This window comes from Mercenaria mercenaria, chromosome 2, assembly GCF_021730395.1.
Source record: "Mercenaria mercenaria strain notata chromosome 2, MADL_Memer_1, whole genome shotgun sequence".
NCBI lineage: Eukaryota > Metazoa > Mollusca > Bivalvia > Venerida > Veneridae > Mercenaria > Mercenaria mercenaria.
The window spans coordinates 37,747,995-37,769,790 of NC_069362.1; the positions used below are offsets into that span (position 1 = coordinate 37,747,995).

At 36.5% G+C, this 21,796-nt stretch overlaps 1 protein-coding gene across 1 annotated transcript in view; it reads left to right on the top strand.

The window, feature by feature from the left end:
- Positions 1–21,150, top strand: part of LOC123562125 (zinc finger ZZ-type and EF-hand domain-containing protein 1-like) — a 93,767-nt gene extending 72,617 nt beyond the window's left edge. The window contains 19 exon segments of the mRNA XM_053535432.1: positions 248–348; positions 1,145–1,262; positions 1,840–1,893; positions 2,512–2,643; positions 5,844–5,955; positions 6,625–6,812; positions 9,345–9,608; positions 9,908–10,008; positions 10,165–10,221; positions 10,644–10,754; positions 11,823–11,997; positions 13,235–13,411; positions 14,314–14,516; positions 14,977–15,092; positions 15,721–15,868; positions 17,190–17,306; positions 17,883–18,045; positions 18,348–18,419; positions 19,014–21,150. Of these exon segments, the coding sequence (XP_053391407.1) occupies positions 248–348; positions 1,145–1,262; positions 1,840–1,893; positions 2,512–2,643; positions 5,844–5,955; positions 6,625–6,812; positions 9,345–9,608; positions 9,908–10,008; positions 10,165–10,221; positions 10,644–10,754; positions 11,823–11,997; positions 13,235–13,411; positions 14,314–14,516; positions 14,977–15,092; positions 15,721–15,868; positions 17,190–17,306; positions 17,883–18,045; positions 18,348–18,419; positions 19,014–19,151 (2,547 nt within the window). The 3' untranslated portion in view covers positions 19,152–21,150.
- Positions 21,151–21,796: the final 646 nt, after the last annotated feature.

The window sequence follows — 21,796 nt, forward strand, 5'->3', positions numbered from 1 at the left end:
ATACAGAACTATCAAATACCTGTTTCTATTCATATATTGTGTATTCTAGGTAGCAGACAGTTCAGTAGACAGGGAAGTAAGTACAGGTGAAATGGATGGATACAGAACTATCAAATACCTGTTTCTATTCATATATTGTGTATTCTAGGTAGCAGACAGTTCAGTAGACAGGGAAGTAAGTACAGGTGAAATGGAAGAATACAGAACTATCAAATACCTGTTTCTATTCATATATTGTGTATTCTAGGTAGCAGACAGTTCAGTAGACAGGGAAGTAAGTACAGGTGAAATGGATGGATACAGCACTATCAAATACCTGTTTACGTTTGGAGCTAATTGTTTAGAGAAGTAAACATTTATTTCATAATTCAATAAGATTTACTGAAATACTGTTGAAAACCACAAGCACTTTCATATATTACAAACAGAGTTAAGAACAGTTCTACTGTTTACCGTGTCAACCACCAGACCCAGAGCTCTGTCCCAAATAGTGTAATATGAATCAGAAGACTTTTTGGATTATTTATAGTGCTGAACTTGCATTAGCAGTCACTTGTCAGCAAGTCCGCTTACTTCACCAGTTGACTTTGTTCTAATTTCTACTTGGCTTTGATATTTGGTAGAAATGGCTTTGACTGGTGCCAGTCCAGGGGTCACACATTTAAATTATATTTGCAAGCAAAAAATTGAAGATACTAAAAAAATTCTGAACTTGAAAAAAAAATAACCCTTCAGTTTAGGCTAGGCTGTTCAGAAGCTTTGTGGCATACATCTCATGGACACTGGATCAGTTGATCTTTTTTCTTCCTTGGACAAGTTCTTTATGGGATCATGCACTCATGAAATAGTCTGCAATTAATGATGTACAGTCATGTGTGTATTAAGTATCAAGCAGAAAAAAGGAGAAGCACTGTCTGGTTGCTTACGGTAGCTGACTGCTTAAGACAATTTGTATTTACAACAAATAAGTCAGTAGATTTGACTGGTTGTTCAAGACAAATGGTTGCTTAGTACATGACTTTGTGGCCACTGTTGCAGGTTCAGTTGTACTGCTGCCAGTACTGAAGAACTGGAAAAAGAACAAGTGTAATTCATGTGTTTACACAAGATTTATGGTATTATGTGTAGATCTAATATATTTCAGGAGTGGTTTAGAATGGTCATGTTCTGTTGCTAGGATACTACAGAGATTGTACAACTCCCAGGAATGGAAACTTGTACTACATCATCATCTCACGGAATGCGTACAGAATATCGCCAAGGTAACCATACATAATGAAACACTTTTAGTCCTATATGCAATGTTTTTGACATTTCGCATAGTATTTGTTTGTTTTGGGTCGAACACCGTTTTTCAATAGTATTTCAGGCATGTAACGGCGGGCAGTTAACCTAACCAGTGTTCTTGGGTTCTGTACCAGTACAAACCTGTTCTTCGCAAGTAAGTGGCAACTTGCCCACATGAACAGAGGTGGAGGACGAATGATTGCAGACACGTCCTTTATCAAATCATCACGGAGGTCATGCGCCCAGCTCGTGGATCAAACTAACGACCCTGCAATTTGTAAACCAACGCTCTCCCTACCGAGTGGGCGGGTTATTTCGCATATTAAAGTAATGGCAGAAATATACTGATCAGTAGTAGACTAGCAAGGTGGAATTAGGACACTGTTTTTGAATGTAAAATACAGCACGAGGACAGTTCTTTCAAAAAACATGTTTATATTGAGGCACTTGTGTTAAAATGTTTGCTGGCTACCATCTGCATGCACCAATCAGTATGCTTTATTACTCATGTGAGTTTTTACAGTTAATTGGAATTTACAAATTATATTTCAGAAGCCGGAGCTGTCTTCAATCTTTGCTATGTTTGTGATGGCAGGATTCCCAGAGGTAAGTTTTCTTTTGAAAAAAAAATACACCAAATAACTTTGTTTATTGTTAAAGAAATTGAGTATCCTCATATACTAGTGAGTTGTCATGAAATTTAGATGTAATATGGAGAAATCAAAGACAAAAGAGCCTTTATTTTAAGATATATATTAAAGTAAGTACCAATGCAGACTGTTGTCATTGTTAACACTTCAAAACAGTGCAGAGGTTTCACACAGTCAGTGAATGAGCTTCTGTTAAGAAACTACTTGGTTGTTGTGAACCTTTCTTTGATTTAATTTCAGTTTGTCTTAGTATGAATTTTACAGGCATTTTAAAAGACATCCTGTTAAATAAATATTGTGCTGTGGATAATGGTTTCATTTTCAGGAACAGAGTGACAAGTGAATTAAAAACACTTGAGTATCAAAAGCATTGGCAAACGTATAACCATCAAAGAATCACAGTTTTTTAACAGTGCAGATATTACAGTTGTCTATTGAATCATGAAAAAAAAACTAATGCCAAAATTATTCACTCTGCAATATTTCATCAGTAGTCAAAACAGAATTATACTTAGCTTGAAACAGCCATTCTAGGTTATTTGTGAAGAAATTGACTTACTGCTTTCTATTGTAGGTGCTAACTACCGGAACATTGGTGACATACAATCATACAGGAATGGATCATAAAAGGGGCGTGGTTCTCAAACATTACCCGGATAAACACACAACATTGCTGGTAGATGTCAAGACAAGGAAAAGACATACAGTATGTTTGCTTTAAATCTTTTCTACATCAGCGCTTCATTGTTGTTTTTGTAGAAGGCCAAAATATAAAAAGATAGCAGAAATTGTTGATTCTGTAAGTTGAAATGGAAAAATGTATTTAAAATATAAATAATTTATATCTATGGATGCCCTGAATGAAGTATGAATTTGGAATTATTGTACCCCCCGAACAACAAAGTTGTAAGGGGGGGGTGTACTGGTTTCAGGTTGTCTGTCCATCTGTCCGTCTGTAGACACAATCTTGTGCGCACCATCTCTCCTCATCCCCTTGACACAATTTAATGAAACTTCACACAAGTGATCAGTAACAACAGTAGTTGTGCATGGGGCATGTTAGGTTCTTTCAGAAAAACAAATTGCAGAGTTACGGGACTTTGTTTTTTGTTACTATACACTATACATAGACACAATCTTGTGCGCACCATCTCTCCTCATCCCCTTGACACAGTTTAATGAAACTTCACACAAGTGATCAGTAACAACAGTAGTTGTGCATGGGGCATGTTAGGTTCTTTCAGAAAAAATGTTTTGCAGAGTTACGGGACTTTGTTTTTAGCCCGCCATCATCAGATGGTGGGCTATTCAAATCACTCTGTGTCCGTGGTCCGTCCGTCCGTCCGTTAACAATTTCTCATTATCGCATCTCCTCAGAAACTACTGGGGGGATTTTGACCAAACTTTGTCAGAATGATGTATTGGTACCCTAGTTGTGTCCCCCTGAAAATCAGACTGGTTCAACAATTTGTGAGTGAGTTATGGCCCTTTGTTTATTTCTATAATTTACATAGATTTATATAGGGAAAAACTTTGAAAATCTTCTTGTCCAAAACCACAGAGCCTAGGGCTTTGATATTTGGTATGAAGCATCATCTAGTGGTCCTCTACCAAGATGATTCAAATTATTTCCCTGGGGTCAAATATGGCCCCGCCCCGGGGGTCACATGATTTATATAGACTTATATAGTGAAAAACTTTGAAAAACCTCTTGTCCAAAACCACAGGGCCTAGGGCTTTGATATTTTGTATGTGACATCATCTAGTGGTTTTCAACTAAGATTGTTCAAATTATCCCCCTAGGGTCAAATATGGCCCCGCCCTGGGGGTCATATGGTTTACATAGACTTATATAGGGAAAAACTTTGAAAATCTTCCTGTCCAAACCACAACGCCTAGGGCTTTGATATTTGTAATGTAGCATCATCTAGTGGTTCTCTACCAAGTTTGTTCAAATTATCCCCCTAGGGTCAAATATGGCCCTGCCCCGGGGTCACATGGTTCATATAGACTTATATAGGGAAAAGCTTTTAAAATCTTCTTGTCAATAACTACAACATTCAAATTTGGACCACATGTATATTTTTGAGTGGCAAGATGAACCTTGACATGAGTTGACCTTGATATTGACCTAGTGACCTACTTTCACATTTCTGTAGCTGCAGCCTTCAAATTTGGACCACATGCATAGTTTTGTGCACTGAAAAAAACTTTGACCTTGACATTGACCTAGCGACCTACTTTCACATTTTTGAAGATACAGGCTTCAAATTTGGACCACATGCATAGTTTTGTGTTCCGAAATGAAATTTGACCTTGATTTTGACCTAGTGACCTACTTTCACATTTCTCAAGCTACAGCCTTCAAATTTGGACCACATGCATAGTTTTGTGTACCGAAACAAACTTTGACCTTTACATTGACCTAGTGACCTACTTTCACATTTTTGAAGGTACAGGCTTAAAATTTGGACTACATGCTTAGTTCTGTGTTCCGAAATAAAATTTGACCTTGATTTTGACCTAGTGACCTACTTTCACATTTCTCAAGCTACAGCCTTCAAATTTGAGCCACTTGCATAGATTTGTATACCGAAATAAACTTTGACCTTAAGATTGACCTAGTGACCTACTTTCAGATTTCTCAAACTACAGCCTTCAAACTTGATGCACATGCATAGTTATGTGTACAAAGAACTTTGTCCTTGAAATTGATCTAGTGACCTACTTCCACATTTCTCAAGCTACAGCTTTCGAATTTGGACCACATGCACAGTGTTGTGAAAATTTGACCTTGAGCTAGTCAATAAGTCTTGAAATTTGGAACACTCAAAAATGGCACATTGGTGGGCGCCAAGATCACTCTGTGATCTCTTGTTTGTTACTATACTATATACATAGACACAATCTTGTGCGCACCATCTCTCCTCATCCCCTTGATACAATTTAATGAAACTTCACACAGGTGATCAGTAACAACAGTAGTTGTGCATGGGGCATGTAAGGTTCTTTCAAAAAAAAATTGCAGAGTTATGGGACTTAGTTTTTCGTTAACATACTATGTACATACAGTCTACATATGCAATCTTGTGCGGGCCTAATCTTCCGAACCCTTGTACACAATTTAATGAAACTTCACACAAGTGATCAGTACCAACCCTAGTTGTGCATGGTGCATGTTAGGTTCTTTTAGAAAAATATTCTGCAGAGTTATGGGACTTTGTTTCTTGTTAACATGCTATGTACATACAGTCTGCATATGCAATCTTGTCCGCGCCTAATCTTCCGAACCCTTGCACACAATTTAATGAAACTTCACACAAGTGATCAGTACTAACCCTAGTTGTGCATGGTGAATGTTACGTTCCGTTAGATAAATATTCTGCATAGTTACGGGACTTTGTTTTTTGTTACTATACTGTATACATACAGTCTATATACATACAGTCCACATAATTATGCAATCTTGTGTGCGTCAGATTGCAATGTACTGTGTCAGTGCATGCGGGGGGTACATTCATCACCTTTAGTGATAGCTCTAGTTATTATTGTTATTGTTAGAGAGAAATCCTTCTTAGATACAGATTTGTCCTTCTAACTTAGCCTAGCTCTTTAGAGTGCTCGGTGTATAGCACTGATACATGTTAAGCAGTCTTTCCTGGGAAGAACCAGTACAGGCCTCTAAGTTAGGTGGGTGACACTCAAGAGCATCTTAGAGATTTCCAGTGCCTGGACCGGGATTTGAACCCCAGACCTCTGGATTGACAGTCAAGCATGTTACCACTAGACCACCGGCAATGGTTGCATGTTGAAAAGTTGAATGACCAGCAGTTATATGCTGCAATGTTATTTCACCTGTTTATTCAAGAAATCTATAGAGAAAAAAATGTTTTATCTATTTCACAGGTGCCAGACAAATACATAGACTGTGTATCCATGACAACAGAAGTCTGGGACTCTACAAATATTGTAGTGTTTGTAAATATTGTCAAAGATATTGTTGATAAGAAAAGCGCTGGTAAGTTTTTGATTTGCATGCACAGGTTCGAGTCTTTAAGCTTGACTACTTGATATTTTTCACCATTTTCTTAGCGTCCGCTTCACAAAAGTTCAGGTTAAAGTTTTGCATGTATGCAGGTTTCATAGGCCAAATGCTTTCAAACTTTTGTTTTCGGCCTTATGAGGTGACCCTTGACAAGTTACATAAAGCTTGCTGTTGTTTTGTCGAAATTATACCCTTTTTTGCTCACCTGAGCAAGAAGTGCTAGGGTTGAGCTATTATGATTGCTCACCACCCTGCGTTTATTCGTCCGTCTGTCCGCACATACACAATATGCGAGATTAACAGAAAAAGTCTACATTATATTTGAACAGCCCTCGTACTCTATATTACAGAGACAATAGAGAATGGAGAGAATCTCTGGGTGTTATCTCTGGCATTGAAACTTATACACAGCATCTAACAGAGTGCAAGTAACTGATGGATACTAGAGTTAGAGTTGTATGTCCCAGACTTCATACTGATATAATATACTATATTACAGAGACAGTAGAGAATGTAGAGAATCTCTGGGTGTTATCACTGGCATTGAAACTTCTACACAACAGTCTGCAGAGTGCCAGTAACTGCTGTATACTAGAGTTGTATGTCCCAGACTTTATAGTGATATAATATACTATATTACAGAGACAGTAGAGAATGTAGAGAATCTCTGGGTGTTATCACTGGCATTGAAACTTCTACACAACAGTCTGCAGAATGCCAGTAACTGCTGTATACTAGAGTTGTATGCTTCTGACTTTATTCAATGTCTCGTCTCTACAGCCAGTAAGGGGACAGGATTCAGTCAACAATGGTTATTAAAGGATTTGGAGGTAAGCTTTTCTTATGTTTATAATTGTTATATGCCCAAAGGGATGTTTTATGTTAAGCCCCAAGTGTCCGTCTGTTTGTCCGTCCATTAGCAATTTCATGTCCGCTCTGTAACTCTTGAAGGTTTCATAGAAACTTTACACAAATGTTCACCACACCGAGAGGATGTGCAGAGCGCATGTTTTGGATGTTGCACTTCAAGGTCTAGGTCACACTTAGGGATCAAAGTCATATCAGTTTGTTTCGTGTCCGCTCTGTTACTCTTGAACTGCAGGATTTCAAAGAAACTTGGCACAAATGTTCACCACACTAAGTATAGAGTGCATGTTTTAGATGACTCCCTTCAAGGTCAAGGTCACACTAGGGGACAAAGGTCATATATGACTTTGCTTTGTGTATTTTGCTGTGCATTGCAGTGCTCTTGTTAGCTCACCTGTCACAAAGTGACAAGGTGAGCTTTTGTGATCGCGCGGTGTCTGTCGTCCTTCCGTCCATCCGTGCGTCCGTAAACTTTTGCTTGTGACCACTCTAGAGGTCACATTTTTCATGGGATCTTCATGAAAATTGGTCAGAACGTTCACCTTGATGATATCTAGGTCAAGTTCGAAACTTGGTCACGTGCCTTCAAAAACTAGGTCAGTAGGTCAAATAATAGAAAAACCTTGTGACCTCTCTAAAGGCCATATTTTTCATGGGATCTGTATGAAAGTTTGTCTGAATGTTCATCTTGATGATATCTAGTTCAAGTTCGAAACTGGATCACGTGCAATCAAAAACTAGGTCAGTAGGTCTAAAAATGGAAAAACCTTGTGACCTCTCTAGAGGCCATATTTTTCAATGGATCTTCATGAAAATTGATCTGAATGTTCACCTTGATGATGTCTAGGTCAGTTTCGAAACTGGGTCACGTGCGGTCCGAAACTAGGCCAGTAGGTATAAAAATAGAAAAACCTTGTGACCTCTCTAGAGGCCATATTTTTCATGAGATCTTCATGAAAGTTAGTGAGAATATTCATCTTGATGATATGGGATCTGTATGAAAGTTGGTCTGAATGTTCATCTTGATGATATCTAGGTCAAGTTTGAAACAGGGTCATGTGCGGTCAAAAACTAGGTCAGTAGGTCAAATAATAGAAAAACCTTGTGACCTCTCTACAGACCATATTTTTCAATGGATCTTCATGAAAATTGGTCAGAATTTTTATCTTGATAATATCTAGGGCAAGTCCAAAACTGGGTCACATGAGCTCAAAAACTAGGTCACTATGTCAAATAATAGAAAAAACGACATCATACTCAAGACTGGGTCATGTAGGAAGAGGTGAGCGATTCAGGACCATCATGGTCCTCTTGTTTTTATTTGGCAGACCCCTTTTTTCATCACTTACAATAAAACATTTTGAAGTACTTCCCTTTTATGTTACTATAAATAACTTATTTTAAAACTTTATTATTGGCCATAGGGGAAAACTGAGACCACTTTTCTGTGGTACAACATGGATGGTACCTACAGTTTTACGGTGTATTTTGACTTACTGTACCTGGGAAGAATTTTTTGTGGACTCAGAATTTTCTTTGGAATTTCTTCCCATTGCTGTTCCTGTCCTTTGGGCTTCAACTGTCAAGTTCTTTAAATTTTGCTCCCATCCTCTGATGTAACCCTTCTGGTGTATATTGCCCTGCTTGGCGAAGCTCTGGTTTTATATAACATCTGTGTTGGGAAGTCAGGGAAATAAAAAATACAAGTTCAGGGTATTTTGAAAATTGTCATGTAAGATTTGAAAAATGGAAACTGTCAGGGAGTTTTATAGCTGTTTATGGCAGTTTGGTAAAACTAGCCGTGGGGGAAGATCGAGGCCAACATTCCAAATCTGATGAATAGTGATGGTTTACATTTTAAAGAAAATATGTTGTAGATATGGTCTCCTAGGTTTTGATATCATATTGTGAAAAAAAAATTAATTTAAGTAAAACATGCAGTAAAATTGTCTGAAAAGTCAGGGAAATTTTGTATCATAATTTATAGGAATTATTTGCAGTAAATTAGCAGTATTGCTGATATTAGATTTTTTTCTGGTTTTCGTAACTGCATGAACTCAGACAAATTTTGCGCAGGTAAAGAAATTGTAAAAATGATGTAATAACATCACTTCTGAAACAAGATGAAGCAAATTGGTTATTGAAGAGGTGAGGAAGTTTACCATGTCATGCTTGGAAATTGTTGTATATTTACTATTAATTTAAATCATATTTTGATCATTCTAAAATTACATATATGAGCTGTGCCATGAGAAAACCAACATAGTGGGTTTGCGACCAGCATGGATCCAGACCAGCCTGCACATCCGCGCAGTCTGGTCAGGCTCCGTGCTGTTCGCTTTTAAAGCCTATTGGAATTGGAGAAACTGTTAGCGAACAGCATGGATCCTGACCAGACTGCGCGGATGCCTGCCTGCACTATGTTGGTTTTCCCATGGCACGGCTTATATATATATCATCACAGACTAATGAAGTAATTACCTGTTTACCTGTAGGTATTATCTCTGATGTTGTACACACATGAAGGCTGTACTACCACTGTGAAGAAAGCACCTGCTACAGCGTCTGAGTTACAGACCAAGTTGAAAGAAGCTATTAAGAATTCTAAAGCATTGAGTAAAGACGAGGACTCTGACAGTGATGAGAGTTTGATGAGTGACTCGTCTTCCTCAATATCGTCGGGAAACACGGAGATAAACATCGTGGATGAGTTGGATATGTTCCATGAGCTAGATGAGAAAACACAACTTATGTTCAGGGTAAGTGCTTGCAGTTGGTACTGGATATATTTTCTATACCCCCACACATTCAGTGGGGGGGGTGTGGCATATGGCGTTGCTGCTGTCCGTACATCCATCTGTACATCCTGAAATCATGTGTGTCCAACTTTTCCCACACTATTAGCCTGATTTGCATCAAACTTTCTTCCTCCACCATTAAAGGAAAATTGCTGTAGAAGACTTTCACACAACATTTGAATGGAAAAATAGACATTTCTGAACTGGGAAAGTACACTTGCAAAAAGTATTGTAGTTTCTTTTACATTGAATGTTTTCAGATACTGAGAAGTGACCTGAACTTGCCTATATCTGTACTGAAAGTGATCTATGACATGAATGACAGAAATCCTGATGCTGTTGTCAAAGCCATTCTTGAAAAGTAAGTAAAACATTTTTTTTTTATTTTTTACAATTTATCAGACCTATAATACTGTAGTGTTCAAATAATTTACAAGAAATTTCTCTTTTCAGTCTATTTTGTTTATTACATGATATTTGTTTCATGTGTAATTAAGCGTGCTTGCTTTACTTTCAGTTTTGAAGGTGTAGATGCTACCCCTAAGGAAATCATAAAGAAACTTTCAGAGAAATGGTGAGTCTATAAATAGCATCGTCAAGTAAAAGAATGAGCCACAGAATCGTAATTGGTCATTTTCTTATAAAATCTCATATGACTTGCATCATATATCAAACATGTGCATACTTATTAAGCAAAGTGGGAATAAAGAGTTTGTATTGATAAATGAGGTCTCATTTGGTTATTTTAAGATTTAGCAAGATTTCACTGACTGATTATAGGAGAGACCTTTGGTCGTTTAGTTCTTGCCCGCTTGGGTTCTGTTTTAGATTGCTTAAAATTTATGGCATTTGAGATATTTGTTTTAAAATCTTTCATGATTATTATCTACAGTAATTGTTTCTGTTACTTAATAACTTCAAACAAGAGTTTATATCAGTTAGAATTTCTGCCATATTAGAGCAAGTTGTAACAGGAGATATTTCTATGTTGTACAGGGATACTATACTGCAATCTCAGCACCCTGAGGCCATACTGAGTACAACGCTGTCAGAGAAGGTGATAGATACTGGCATACACTATCATCCTTCACTTAAACAAACGGAGAGGTTTGTATAGAGATACCTCATCTTCAAATTTAAACAAAATTGCTTTTATCAGTCTATTTGTCATGCAGTGAGGCTTTATTGTGAGACTGTATATTCAGGTACATGTATAAACATAGAAGAGTAATTTATTCAGGCACCACATTCTGCTGAGTGATGTAAATAAATTCCTGTCACCCCACCTGATGAAAATGTTCTCCATGTGATGTATACTATATTAATTAGAGAGAACTCTGTTTAGACAGGAAAGCCAATCGTGAAGTTACGTTTATATTTAGTTTTATTACAAGGGCAGGTGTTAAACAGTACAGGTTAAGGTAGCGGACTGGTAATGACAATCTGAAATTTGCGTTTGATTACATATGCTCTGTATATATAATTTCGGCATATGAATGGGAAGTCAGCTGGTTGTAGGTGCTACGTTGTGGTCTGAAGAATGCCAGATACATCACTGCATGGATATTATGGACTGCTGTTATAGGTCCACTACCTTTCTTCTTCACTCAGTACAGTTCTGTAAACTTATTCAGTGATTTGTTTGTTTTGGGTTTAACACCATTTTTCAACAACAAAAACGGCGTTAAACTCAAAACAAACAAATCATTGGATTAGTTTACAGAGCTATACTGAGTGAAAAAGAAAGGAAGATTTCAAATGGCTGGCAAGCTGACTTAAATGACTAGTGCTTTCTCATGTTAAATGCTGAGTGAGAAGTTGTACATTTTCATAGAAGTTGTGATTTCTCATGTAATGAGCTGAGAAGTTGTGTTTTCTCATATAAAATGCTGAGAAGTTGCGATTTCTCATGTAAAATACTGAGAAGTTGTGTTTTCTCATGTAATGAGCTGAGAAGTTGTGTTTTCTCATGTAATGAGCTATGGAGTTGTGTTTTCTCATGTAAAGTGCTGAGAAGTTGTGTTTTCTCATGTAAAATGCTGAGAAGTTGTGATTTCTCATGTCAGTTGCTGAGAAGTTGTGTTTTCTCATGAAATGAGCTGAGAAGTTATGATTTCGATGACATGTAAAATGCTGAGAAGTTGTAGTTTCTAATGTATTAAAATTTGACTATAGGAAGATAGAGAAAGCATCAGAAGAGACAGCAGTTGACACACAGAAGTTGATACAGTGTCCCGACAATGATGTGCAGGATGAGATCATTAAACAAAGGAGAACCAAGAGTGCTGACTTACTGAAGAAAGAACTTGAAAAACACGGGAAAACTGGAACAAGGGAATATCTTGCCAAAGTAACGAGTTTAGTTATAGAGCACCCTATAAACTTATATATACTCTCAAGTACTGGTAATAGTGGTATTTGAAACATTCAATGTGACCATATAAATTTTAGGAAAATGATGCACAAAAATGATTATGTAATAGTAAAAATTTGGAATTTAACAAAACACTGAATACTCCTTCCAACATGTTTAGAGTTTATGTTTTAGTCAATTATTTTTGGCATAGACTGGCCCCTCTATAGAACTGCTGTCAATGCATTAGTCAACTGGATAATTTCCTTTAGTAAAAGTTATGAGCAAGGTGGATACTCACAAAGGTGGGATGCAAGTGAAGTGAAGTAAGCAGCCCTAACCATTCAGCCATTGAGCTCTCTTTTTATGGAGGTTAGGGCTCAAGCTAAGTTTGAACCCACCTTCTTCTGCTCGTGGAGCCTTTCCCTCCAGGCTATAAAGGGCTCTCATTAAAATGTGTTACATATTTATTTGATATCAACTGTTAATCAAAGCCTTGAAATGTCTGATGGTTGCGGGTTTTTTGTTTGTAGATTTATTTTCTGTTTAAATGCCAGTCTATGAATATACATGAATGAGAAACAAATACAAATTTAATGTGCCTCATATCTAAGATGAACTCTGCCTGACCCAGCTTGTGATGTAACTATATAATCTAAATGGTCAGTGTGAGTGGATACAGGTTGAATAAGAACTACTTGTTCATTGATATTTCATCCGCATTGTTCATGAATGGGACTATTTTGTGTAGCACATGAACATCCTTTGGATATGATTCGGAATAAAATAAAGAAGCTATGATTGTCAGAAATACACTTTAACTTTGGTAGCGGGATAAACCCGCAACCAAAAATGGTAAATGTAGATCCAAGTATTTAGCTAATCATTTACAGAATGAAAGCTTTTTCTTGCACTGGCTAAAGTTTGATTTCAGCCCGCCCGCTTAGCTCAGTAAGTAAGAGCGTTGGTCTACGGGTGGCGAGTTCGATCCTCGGGCGGGGCGTAAGTTCTCCGTGACTATTTGACGACATTGTGTCTGAAATCATTACTCCTCCACCTCTGATTCATGTGGGGAAGTTGGCAGTTACTTGTGGAGAACAGGTTTGTAGTGGTTCAGAATCCAGGAACACCGGTTAGGTTAACTGCCCGCCGTTATATGACTGAAATTCTGTTGAAAAACGGCATTAAACCCAAAACACAAAAGTTTGATTTCTAATGTTTTGAACTGTTACAGGTGAACATGGCTATGTCGGTGCTGTATGCTAGACAGGTCCTCACCAGCTTGCTTGCTCATTGGCCAGCCTATGGTCATGTGATCAATTCTGATCTGCTTGGATGTAAGGAAGTGCAGCAGATACCATGTGTCCTTGACCTTCTGTATAAAACAGGAAGTCGTGAGAACTTTCAGAAAGTAAGTGCCTATTCTTTATACTAACATGTTAAAACTGTATGAATATTGTTTGTGTGTCCCAAAGGATGTCATAGAGTTACTGCTCTGTATATAGGTTCATTAGTCCATGTGTTAGAAATAATTTATGTCTACACAATAACTTTTAAACAACTTGATGGTTTATTGGTGAGCCCCACTTACGGTGATCTCGATATAGTCATCACTTTTGGTGGGTCAGTGCTTGTGCGTCCATGTGTGTGTCCTTCCAATTTTGTCTGGACCATAACTTTGACATGCATGGACCAATCTTGTTTTTATTTTAACTCAATGAGAAGGCGCGTCATGTGCAAACCTCGTGTTCCTATCTCAAAGGTCAAGGTCACAGTTGAAGGTCAAAGTCATATTGAAGTTTGTATAGAGCATTTCTTCTTCATGCATGGTGGGATTTTGATGTAACTTGGCATTAATGTTCACCATTATGAGATGGAGGGTGCAAGGACAAGGTCCTTAGGTCTAAGGTCAAGGTCACACTTGACAGCTGGTGGGCTTGACATTCTGCCCATTGGCATACTTGTCATAAAACTTCATAGAAATGTTAAACATGTGTTCTGCCAAAAAGTCAGATGTGTACTGTTAGGGTTGCAATTAAAAACCCTAACCCAAATGGTAGACAAGGTTACTGTACTTATGGAACATTTGTCATTTTCTAATGATATATTGTTACTTCTGCATTGCATGTTATAATAAAAAGTTGATTTTTAGATTCAGATATAACTTGAATCTTTACATTCACTAGAAAATGAATTTAAATTAATACCTTCACTGTGTTTAATTGTTTTGTCATGTTTGTAAACATAAGTATGATACTTTGTAGTAACCTTTGTGTTAAGTAAAAAGGGAGATAATTTGTTGTTGTTGTTTAGGTTGTACAGAATCTGGTACATCACTGTGAGAAGAAGAGCCTGGTACCGATAGCTCGTACAGCTTGTCAGTTCATGGAGGAAGTAACAATGTCAGTGATCACGAAGGAATCACAACATAATTATAAAACTGGTGAGAACGAAATGGTAAAGGAGAAAATACAGCTGCCTGGTGCCTCGTTCCTTACTGTCAACTTTGACTCAAAGTAAGAGATAACATTTATATTTAACTGATAAATTGTTTGAAAGAATGATAAGTAACTATGGTTACCAGCCATTTTCTATTGAAAATTGCTCATCACAATTTATGAAGATTCTTAGTAAAGTGCAAATAATGCCTCTACATCTATAGACCAGATCTCATTTGGTTATCATGAGAGTGAGATTTCATGAGATTTTCTTATCTGTATTATTCAAAAGATCTTTCTTTGTTTAAACTGATTATATAGCTGCTGAAGATAAATGGTAAATGCATGGGTAATTTTTTATAATGTGTTGTAACAGAAATGGTGTAGATAACAAATAAACAATTGATCACATAAATATTAATAGAGTAAAAAGTTCCTTATGAAATGATCCTGAAAAAATAATTGCAAAAATTCTGCAGATAATACTTCATGTTTTAACTTGGGCCAGTTGTTATTGAATGACTCTATGATTTGTCAGGTGTTCAACACGAGAACAAGATGTACTGATGTTTAGTTCCACCTCTGACATGCAACAGAACAACTACAAGATGTCCGGCTCATCTAGAGGTGTCTGGAACAGTTTCCAAGTACCAGGTAGGAAAATATCAACATTTATTATAGCACCTCATTTTAATGAACAATGTGGCTTGTGTCCGTGGGTTGTTCTCCCATAATGCTCTCCTGTGCCTGAGATAATACTCAGATGAGCACCTGGGCTCTTTCTGAACCATCAAAAGCTTGAAAGTTGATGCATAAATTATAATTGTGTCAGTGTGGTTTTAAACAACAAAAAACAGACAGTCATCTTAATCTGCAAAGAATTTCTATTTATGAAACAGCAGTTTCAATGAACAATTGAGATTCATTAGATCAAAATGTTCTCCTTACTGAAAACAAAAGTGTCTTACAAAATGGTGCATTCACAATACATCGTTACAGCATGGTAATAAGCTGCCTACTTAACCTATTTATACTTCTTCAGCTATGTTTTACTTCCATTTATACAGATATTGTATAAATGATATTTCTATGTCTGTACAAAAAGATTTTACCTGCATCTAGACCAAATTCTAAGTAAATGAACAGAACAGAACATATCTTTTATTTCACCGAGACACACAGTAACAACCTTTGCATAGTGAACAAACATCCAAGGTTTCACTATACTGTATTTTGTATTGTATGCTGAGATTTAATTTGAGTTGAAATGTTAATATTTCAGGTGACACAATATACTATGAGTTTGAGACAGAATTAGCAAATGCCAATACCCACTGGGGTTACAAGTTCACAGTGACAGCAGGTACCAGAGATAGTTTCGAGACAGGATATATCATACTTAATGATGTACTCACGTCTAACATGGCCAGGTGAAATTTTACTCTACTAATTAATTAGTATTTCATACCTGAATGAAAACTACCAATCCTTATAGTCCTGAAAGGTGTGCTCACTTCAAACAGGGATTCATGAGACATCTCTTGATAGAAAAAATGGCATATCTGTTTACATGTACTGTGTATAGCCAGTCCTGATATGTGTATTGTTTACATGTACTGTGTATAGCCGGTCCTGATATGTGTACTGTTTACATGTACTGTGTATAGCCATTCCTGATATGTGTACTGTTTACATGTACTGTGTATAGCCGGTCCTGATATGTGTACTGTTTACATGTACTGGGTATAGCCAGTCCTGATATGTGTATTGTTTACATGTACTGTGTATAGCCGGTCCTTATATGTGTATTGTTTACATGTACTGTATATAGCCGGTCCTGATACGTGTACTGTTTACATGTACTGTGTATAGCCAGTTCTGATATGTGTACTGTTTACATGTACTGGGTATAGCTAGTCCTGATATGTGTATTGTTTACATTGGGTATAGCCAGTCCTGATATGTGTATTGTTTACATGTACTGTGTATAGCCAGTCCTGATATGTGTATTGTTTACATGTACTGGGTATAGCCAGTCATGAAATATGTGTACAGTTGACATTGTATTAAGAAACCACCCAAGGGACTGCTAAAATGTGGTCTCTTAATGGAATGGTCTCTTAATGAATTTCAGTCAGATGAAAAGAAAATCTATTTTTAACTGTTAATGTAACTGTATTTATTATGAACATACATATATGTATGTAATTTTCACAAACTGTGAATATTATAGCTGGATTGTTCGTCAGTTTGATTGTTACAAAGGTTAATTGCATTCAGACAGGTGCAAAACGTACTGGAATTTGGTGCTCAGTTGCTTAATAGATACTTTTGTCGAATGTTTTACCTGTCGGGACTACATTAATGTGGTTGCTAGTCTTTTAATAAAATGGCTGTTTAATGGAATGAATTTATGTACTGAAAATGTTCGGGAGGGATTTTGACTGGTCGTTTAATACAAAAATCACTTAATAGAGGTGGTCGCAAGTACGATGTTGACTGTATATATTGAAGAATGGTATGAAAGAAATCTTGTGAAGCAGAAGTTGAAAGACACAGCCTTTCTCTCATTTAGAAAAAAAAGCATGAGATGCATTTTAAGTTTGGTTGTGGAAATGCTTTATATTTGGGGTGTATGTGTATTTGTATTTCAGATGTTTACCACTGAGTGATCTGTGGACATCCCTGGTTTATGTTGCCAGCAAGCAGATGGGCACACAGGGTTCTGTATTTCTGTTGTTTATATTTCAGATGTTTACCACTGAGTGAATTGTGGACATCTCTGGTTTATGTTGCCAGCAAGCAGACGGGCACACAGAGACTGAAAACAATTCAGCTTCTTCTCAAGATTGTTCAGACACAGCACAGGTAAGTTTCTTTATCAGCTAATTCCATTTTATTTTGCATCCAGGATCTCTGGAAAAAAATTCAGCTCTGTATGCATTTTATTCATAATCTCAGTGTCTCTGAATAGGCTTAGTTTACTACTTAAGAGTAAGAGAATGTACAAGACTCGTTTTGACTAAATGGTTTATTTTATTATAGAGTTCTCGTTACTAACAGTCTCAACTTGTCTCAGACATTTTATTCAGGACATACCATGGTTTTCAATCCAGTATCAAAGACTCTTACATATTTTAAAGATTTATGCACACACCTTCCATTTTCACATACTGTCACTGCAGTATTAATGAGCTGTGCCATGGAAAAACCAACATAGTGGGTTTGCGACCAGCATAGATCCGGACCAGCCTGCGCATCCGCGCAGTCTGGTCAGGATCCATGCTGTTTGCTAACAGTTTCTCTAATTGCAATAGGCTTTGAAAGTGAACAGCATGGATCCTGACCAGACTGCGTGGATGTGCAGGCTGGTCTGGATCCATGCTGGTCGCCAAGCCACTATGGTGGTTTTCTCATGGCACGGCTCATTTCTATATCAAACAGAGATACAGACCTGGAGAAGTTAGACGTCAACTTGGGTCTACTGAAGCCACTATGGCAGTTGTACAATAACATGACAAAACAGGAGTCTGAACCTACAGTTATACTACCACCTGTTTCACGTGCACTCACTGAACTCTTCCTTCAGGTGGAAAATCTTGCCATTGTGAGTATATGAAATAACCTCATTTGAGTTGATTTAAACTATCACATGCTTATGAAATAACGTTTGAATTCTATTCTTATTCAAAAAGAAAAAGCTCAGTATTTTTCCTCCAATCTTTCATTCTTATGATGAAATACTGATGGAGAATTTTTGTGGTTTGGTATTAAAGTTACCTGACTGCCTTAAATAAGTGGAATACATCTATTAGATGTTAGAAACTACTGAACTACAATGTATGGTGTTTTAGAAATGGAAATGTTATAATTTGAAATGTATTGCTGTATATACCTGGAATATTTTAGGAATGGAACATGGTGAATGAATACCTCGTTCTGATGCAGGATATAAGTGAACTTAAGATGGCTGTATCACAGGTATACTTACTGTATGGACTTGACCTCTTTACCTTTTCGCAATATGTAGCATTTTAGTAGGACCTTAATTCGACTTCATGAAGCACTTGAGATGTTGTATGTGAGCCTTAAAAGGCCATGCATCTTGCACTTCAGTTTCAATTTGGAATTTGCTGGCTTTTTTGTAGGAAACAAGTAAAATTTTAATGTAATGATCAGTGTTTCATAGTTGAAAACAAGAGTTAATTGATGTTTAATCTATATGGAGATGGCTTTCTGTGTATGGGTGCTATACACCTGGCATGTGAAAAAAACCTTACTGTCTATTCGCAAAGAGCTAGGCTAAATTAGCTTGACAGGCCTGTACCTAAAAGGATTTCTCCCTCTCTCTGTTCTGGGGGCTTTGTTTCACTCTGTTCCTTCAGTCAGATCGATCTGTGTTTGTACTGGTGAAGAATGAATTTGGTGCCGAGTGACTGCCTTTGCGCTATATAAAGCGCCTTTGAACGTATTTATCATGAAAAGGGCATTATATAAATATGGTATAATAATAATAATAATAATATATTAAATGATAATAATAAGTGTATGCAAACTGAGTATTTATATTTGCAGGGTATACAGCGTATAGCCGCTGTGAGTCTTATGATAGGACACAAGAACCTGGCGACGGAGCTGACTCTGGCGGCACTACGGAGGAAAAAATCACAGGAAGAAAGTGCTTCAAAATCAAAGAACAATAAATCTTTGTGATAAATGCTGCCAGAACTACTTTCTCTTAAAAAATAGTGCTAGACGATTTTCTCATGACTGTTGAATATAGTGCTACAGAGTACAGACTGTATAAATTCATAAATCCTTTGTTATACCTTCTAAGTATATAAACATTTTGTAACTCGCTTTTACTACTTATACATTTCTCTTTTATACTAATTCCAAATTTATTCCGACTAAACTTTCATAGGTAAACATATATATTTTGTCAGCAAATCTAAAAAAAAAGAAAAAGAAAAAAGCAGGAATAATTTTGAGTAGTCTTCTTCTTCTTCTCGTATGCGACTACACTGTCAGACCAGTAGCCTCGATGAAACTTGTGGTTTGCCGCAGATCCTCAATGCCTCCATACAGTTTCTGGTGGTTTGAGGTATCTATCGGCCAAGTATTTTGAGTAGTAATCTTTTGTTGAACAGTTTGATTGGTTTCCACATTTATAAGGTATAGCAGTGAAAATTACATACCAGAATATAGAAAAGGGGTTTGCTATAGGTTTTCAGTTTATGTGTATATATAGAAATGTGATAGAAGTTAATAGAACAAGGGCCGTAACTCTTGCTGATACTAATATGTCTGAGATTGTTACCTGTTTTGACACAGACAAATTATCATTAATATTTTTGATCATGAGAAATGACAGATGGCTTTAAATCCTTTGTAGTAATACATGTACCAGTATGTTGAGTACATACATACTCTGTCTGTCTTCACTAGGTACAGGCAAACACATATGTTTGGAATATTAGACATATAGTATATTAATTGTTAAGTATTGTTAATTGTTTTTCATTTGATGTGTTAACAATTTGCTCGGGAAAAAAGTGTGTCTCCATTTTGTGTGTTACTGACAGGCCCTCTGGCTTTACGTACTAATTCACCACAATAATAATACAGGATTACTTGTGACATTTTGCCTGTAATTTGCAGTCAAGTGTAAATCATGTAAAATATTGTTAAAAATATTCTTGTTTTATCCATGGTTGAATGTTAATATGTTGTTATTTTGAATGTCTGTTGGAATGTTAAATATAAATATCAAATAATGTGATTTGAGTACAGACACTGACTTGTATTGGAACAAAAGTGAATTATGGCATGTAAGTGAAAGCAGTCATGTCTAATATTTATGTATAAGGAAGTTTTAAAAAATTGATAGTCAAATGGTTTTCAGACACACTTCAGTAGAGAAATAGTTACATAGTACTTGCATAATCAGTACACAAAAGATGTTCTAGTACTGGTCTGTAGTGAATTAGTATTATTGTACTAATTCCTGAATAGTAGCCACCATGAGGGTATGAGAGAAGCTGTAGTTATCTATTGTCACCTTTTTAACATGACATGGAAAGGGAGCAAACCCACGGCTTCCCACTTTGCAAATAGCACTGTACTTCCAGGCTAACAAGCCAAACAGAGTATACCATACATCCATAAAAATGATACAATATTAATTTTTATATATGCTTAATATTATTTGAAATAATATTTGTAATACTACATATAAAATTACATTTTATTTCAGTTTGGTGGGAGTAAAAGTGATCTAACTATCTATTACAATATATTGTTCACAATTCTGAAATATCTGCTTTATGATGATGTTATTTCCAAATACATTCTTGCTAATCTTTTTATCCTTTGGTATATACGTGTAGTAGAACAACTAGAATCTTTATATCCCTGCTGCTGAGATTTAGGGGGGGCGGGTGTGAGGAGGAAAAAAGAGTCATCTTGTGATACTACTTGTAAGTCTGTAACAGTTGTAGCCTTTCTCATTTCGCTTATTAGGATGGCTTATGATATCCCTCTAAGCCGTGCCGGGACAGGGACAGTCAAAAGTTACCACGCTGTTCCTAAACGTCCTATTATTTGGACTACATGTGTTATATAAAATATATGTAACTAATTTGTCTTGTTATTGTGTATAATTTCTGTTAGAGTGATATGAAAGGAAAAATTAAACTGTGATAAAACACTGGTTCAGCTTGGTTTTCAATACACCTAAACAGCTCACAAAACAGATATTTTTGTAAGATTGTTCTACCTTTTTTGCTTTAATTTTGTAATTTTTTCGAAGTGTTTGTACATTATTTATGTTATGTTAGCAGCATATGTGTATATTCCTGTATGACAAGGTTGCAGTATTTGGGGTTGAAATGGGAGGATTTTTGTCCAACAAAAATGATTTATTCTAAGTGTAAGGAATACAGATGGAGAGACTTTGTCGTTTTACCTAGGGAAGTATTCAGATTTATTTACAAATCTTCAGCTTAGAAAGGAGGGAAGTGTGCATCATGTACGTGTATTATAATTATATTGTTTTGCCAAATTCTCAAAGACTGATATATTATTGTTGGGAGTTCTTAAATTCTCTGGGGTTTTTTCTTCCCCTTTTTAACAACATAAAACTAAAAAGCGTAGAACAGCATTTCCAAGAAAGTGACATTTCGGGATAATTCATTTTTAGCTCATCTGATTTTTGGAGAGAAAAAAATAGTTATTGTCATCACTTGGTCGGCGTTGGCGTTGCCTGGTTAAGTTTTATGTTTAGGTCAGCTTTACTCCTAAACTATCGAAGCTATCGCTTTGAAATTTGCAACACTTTTTCACCATCAATAGCTGAC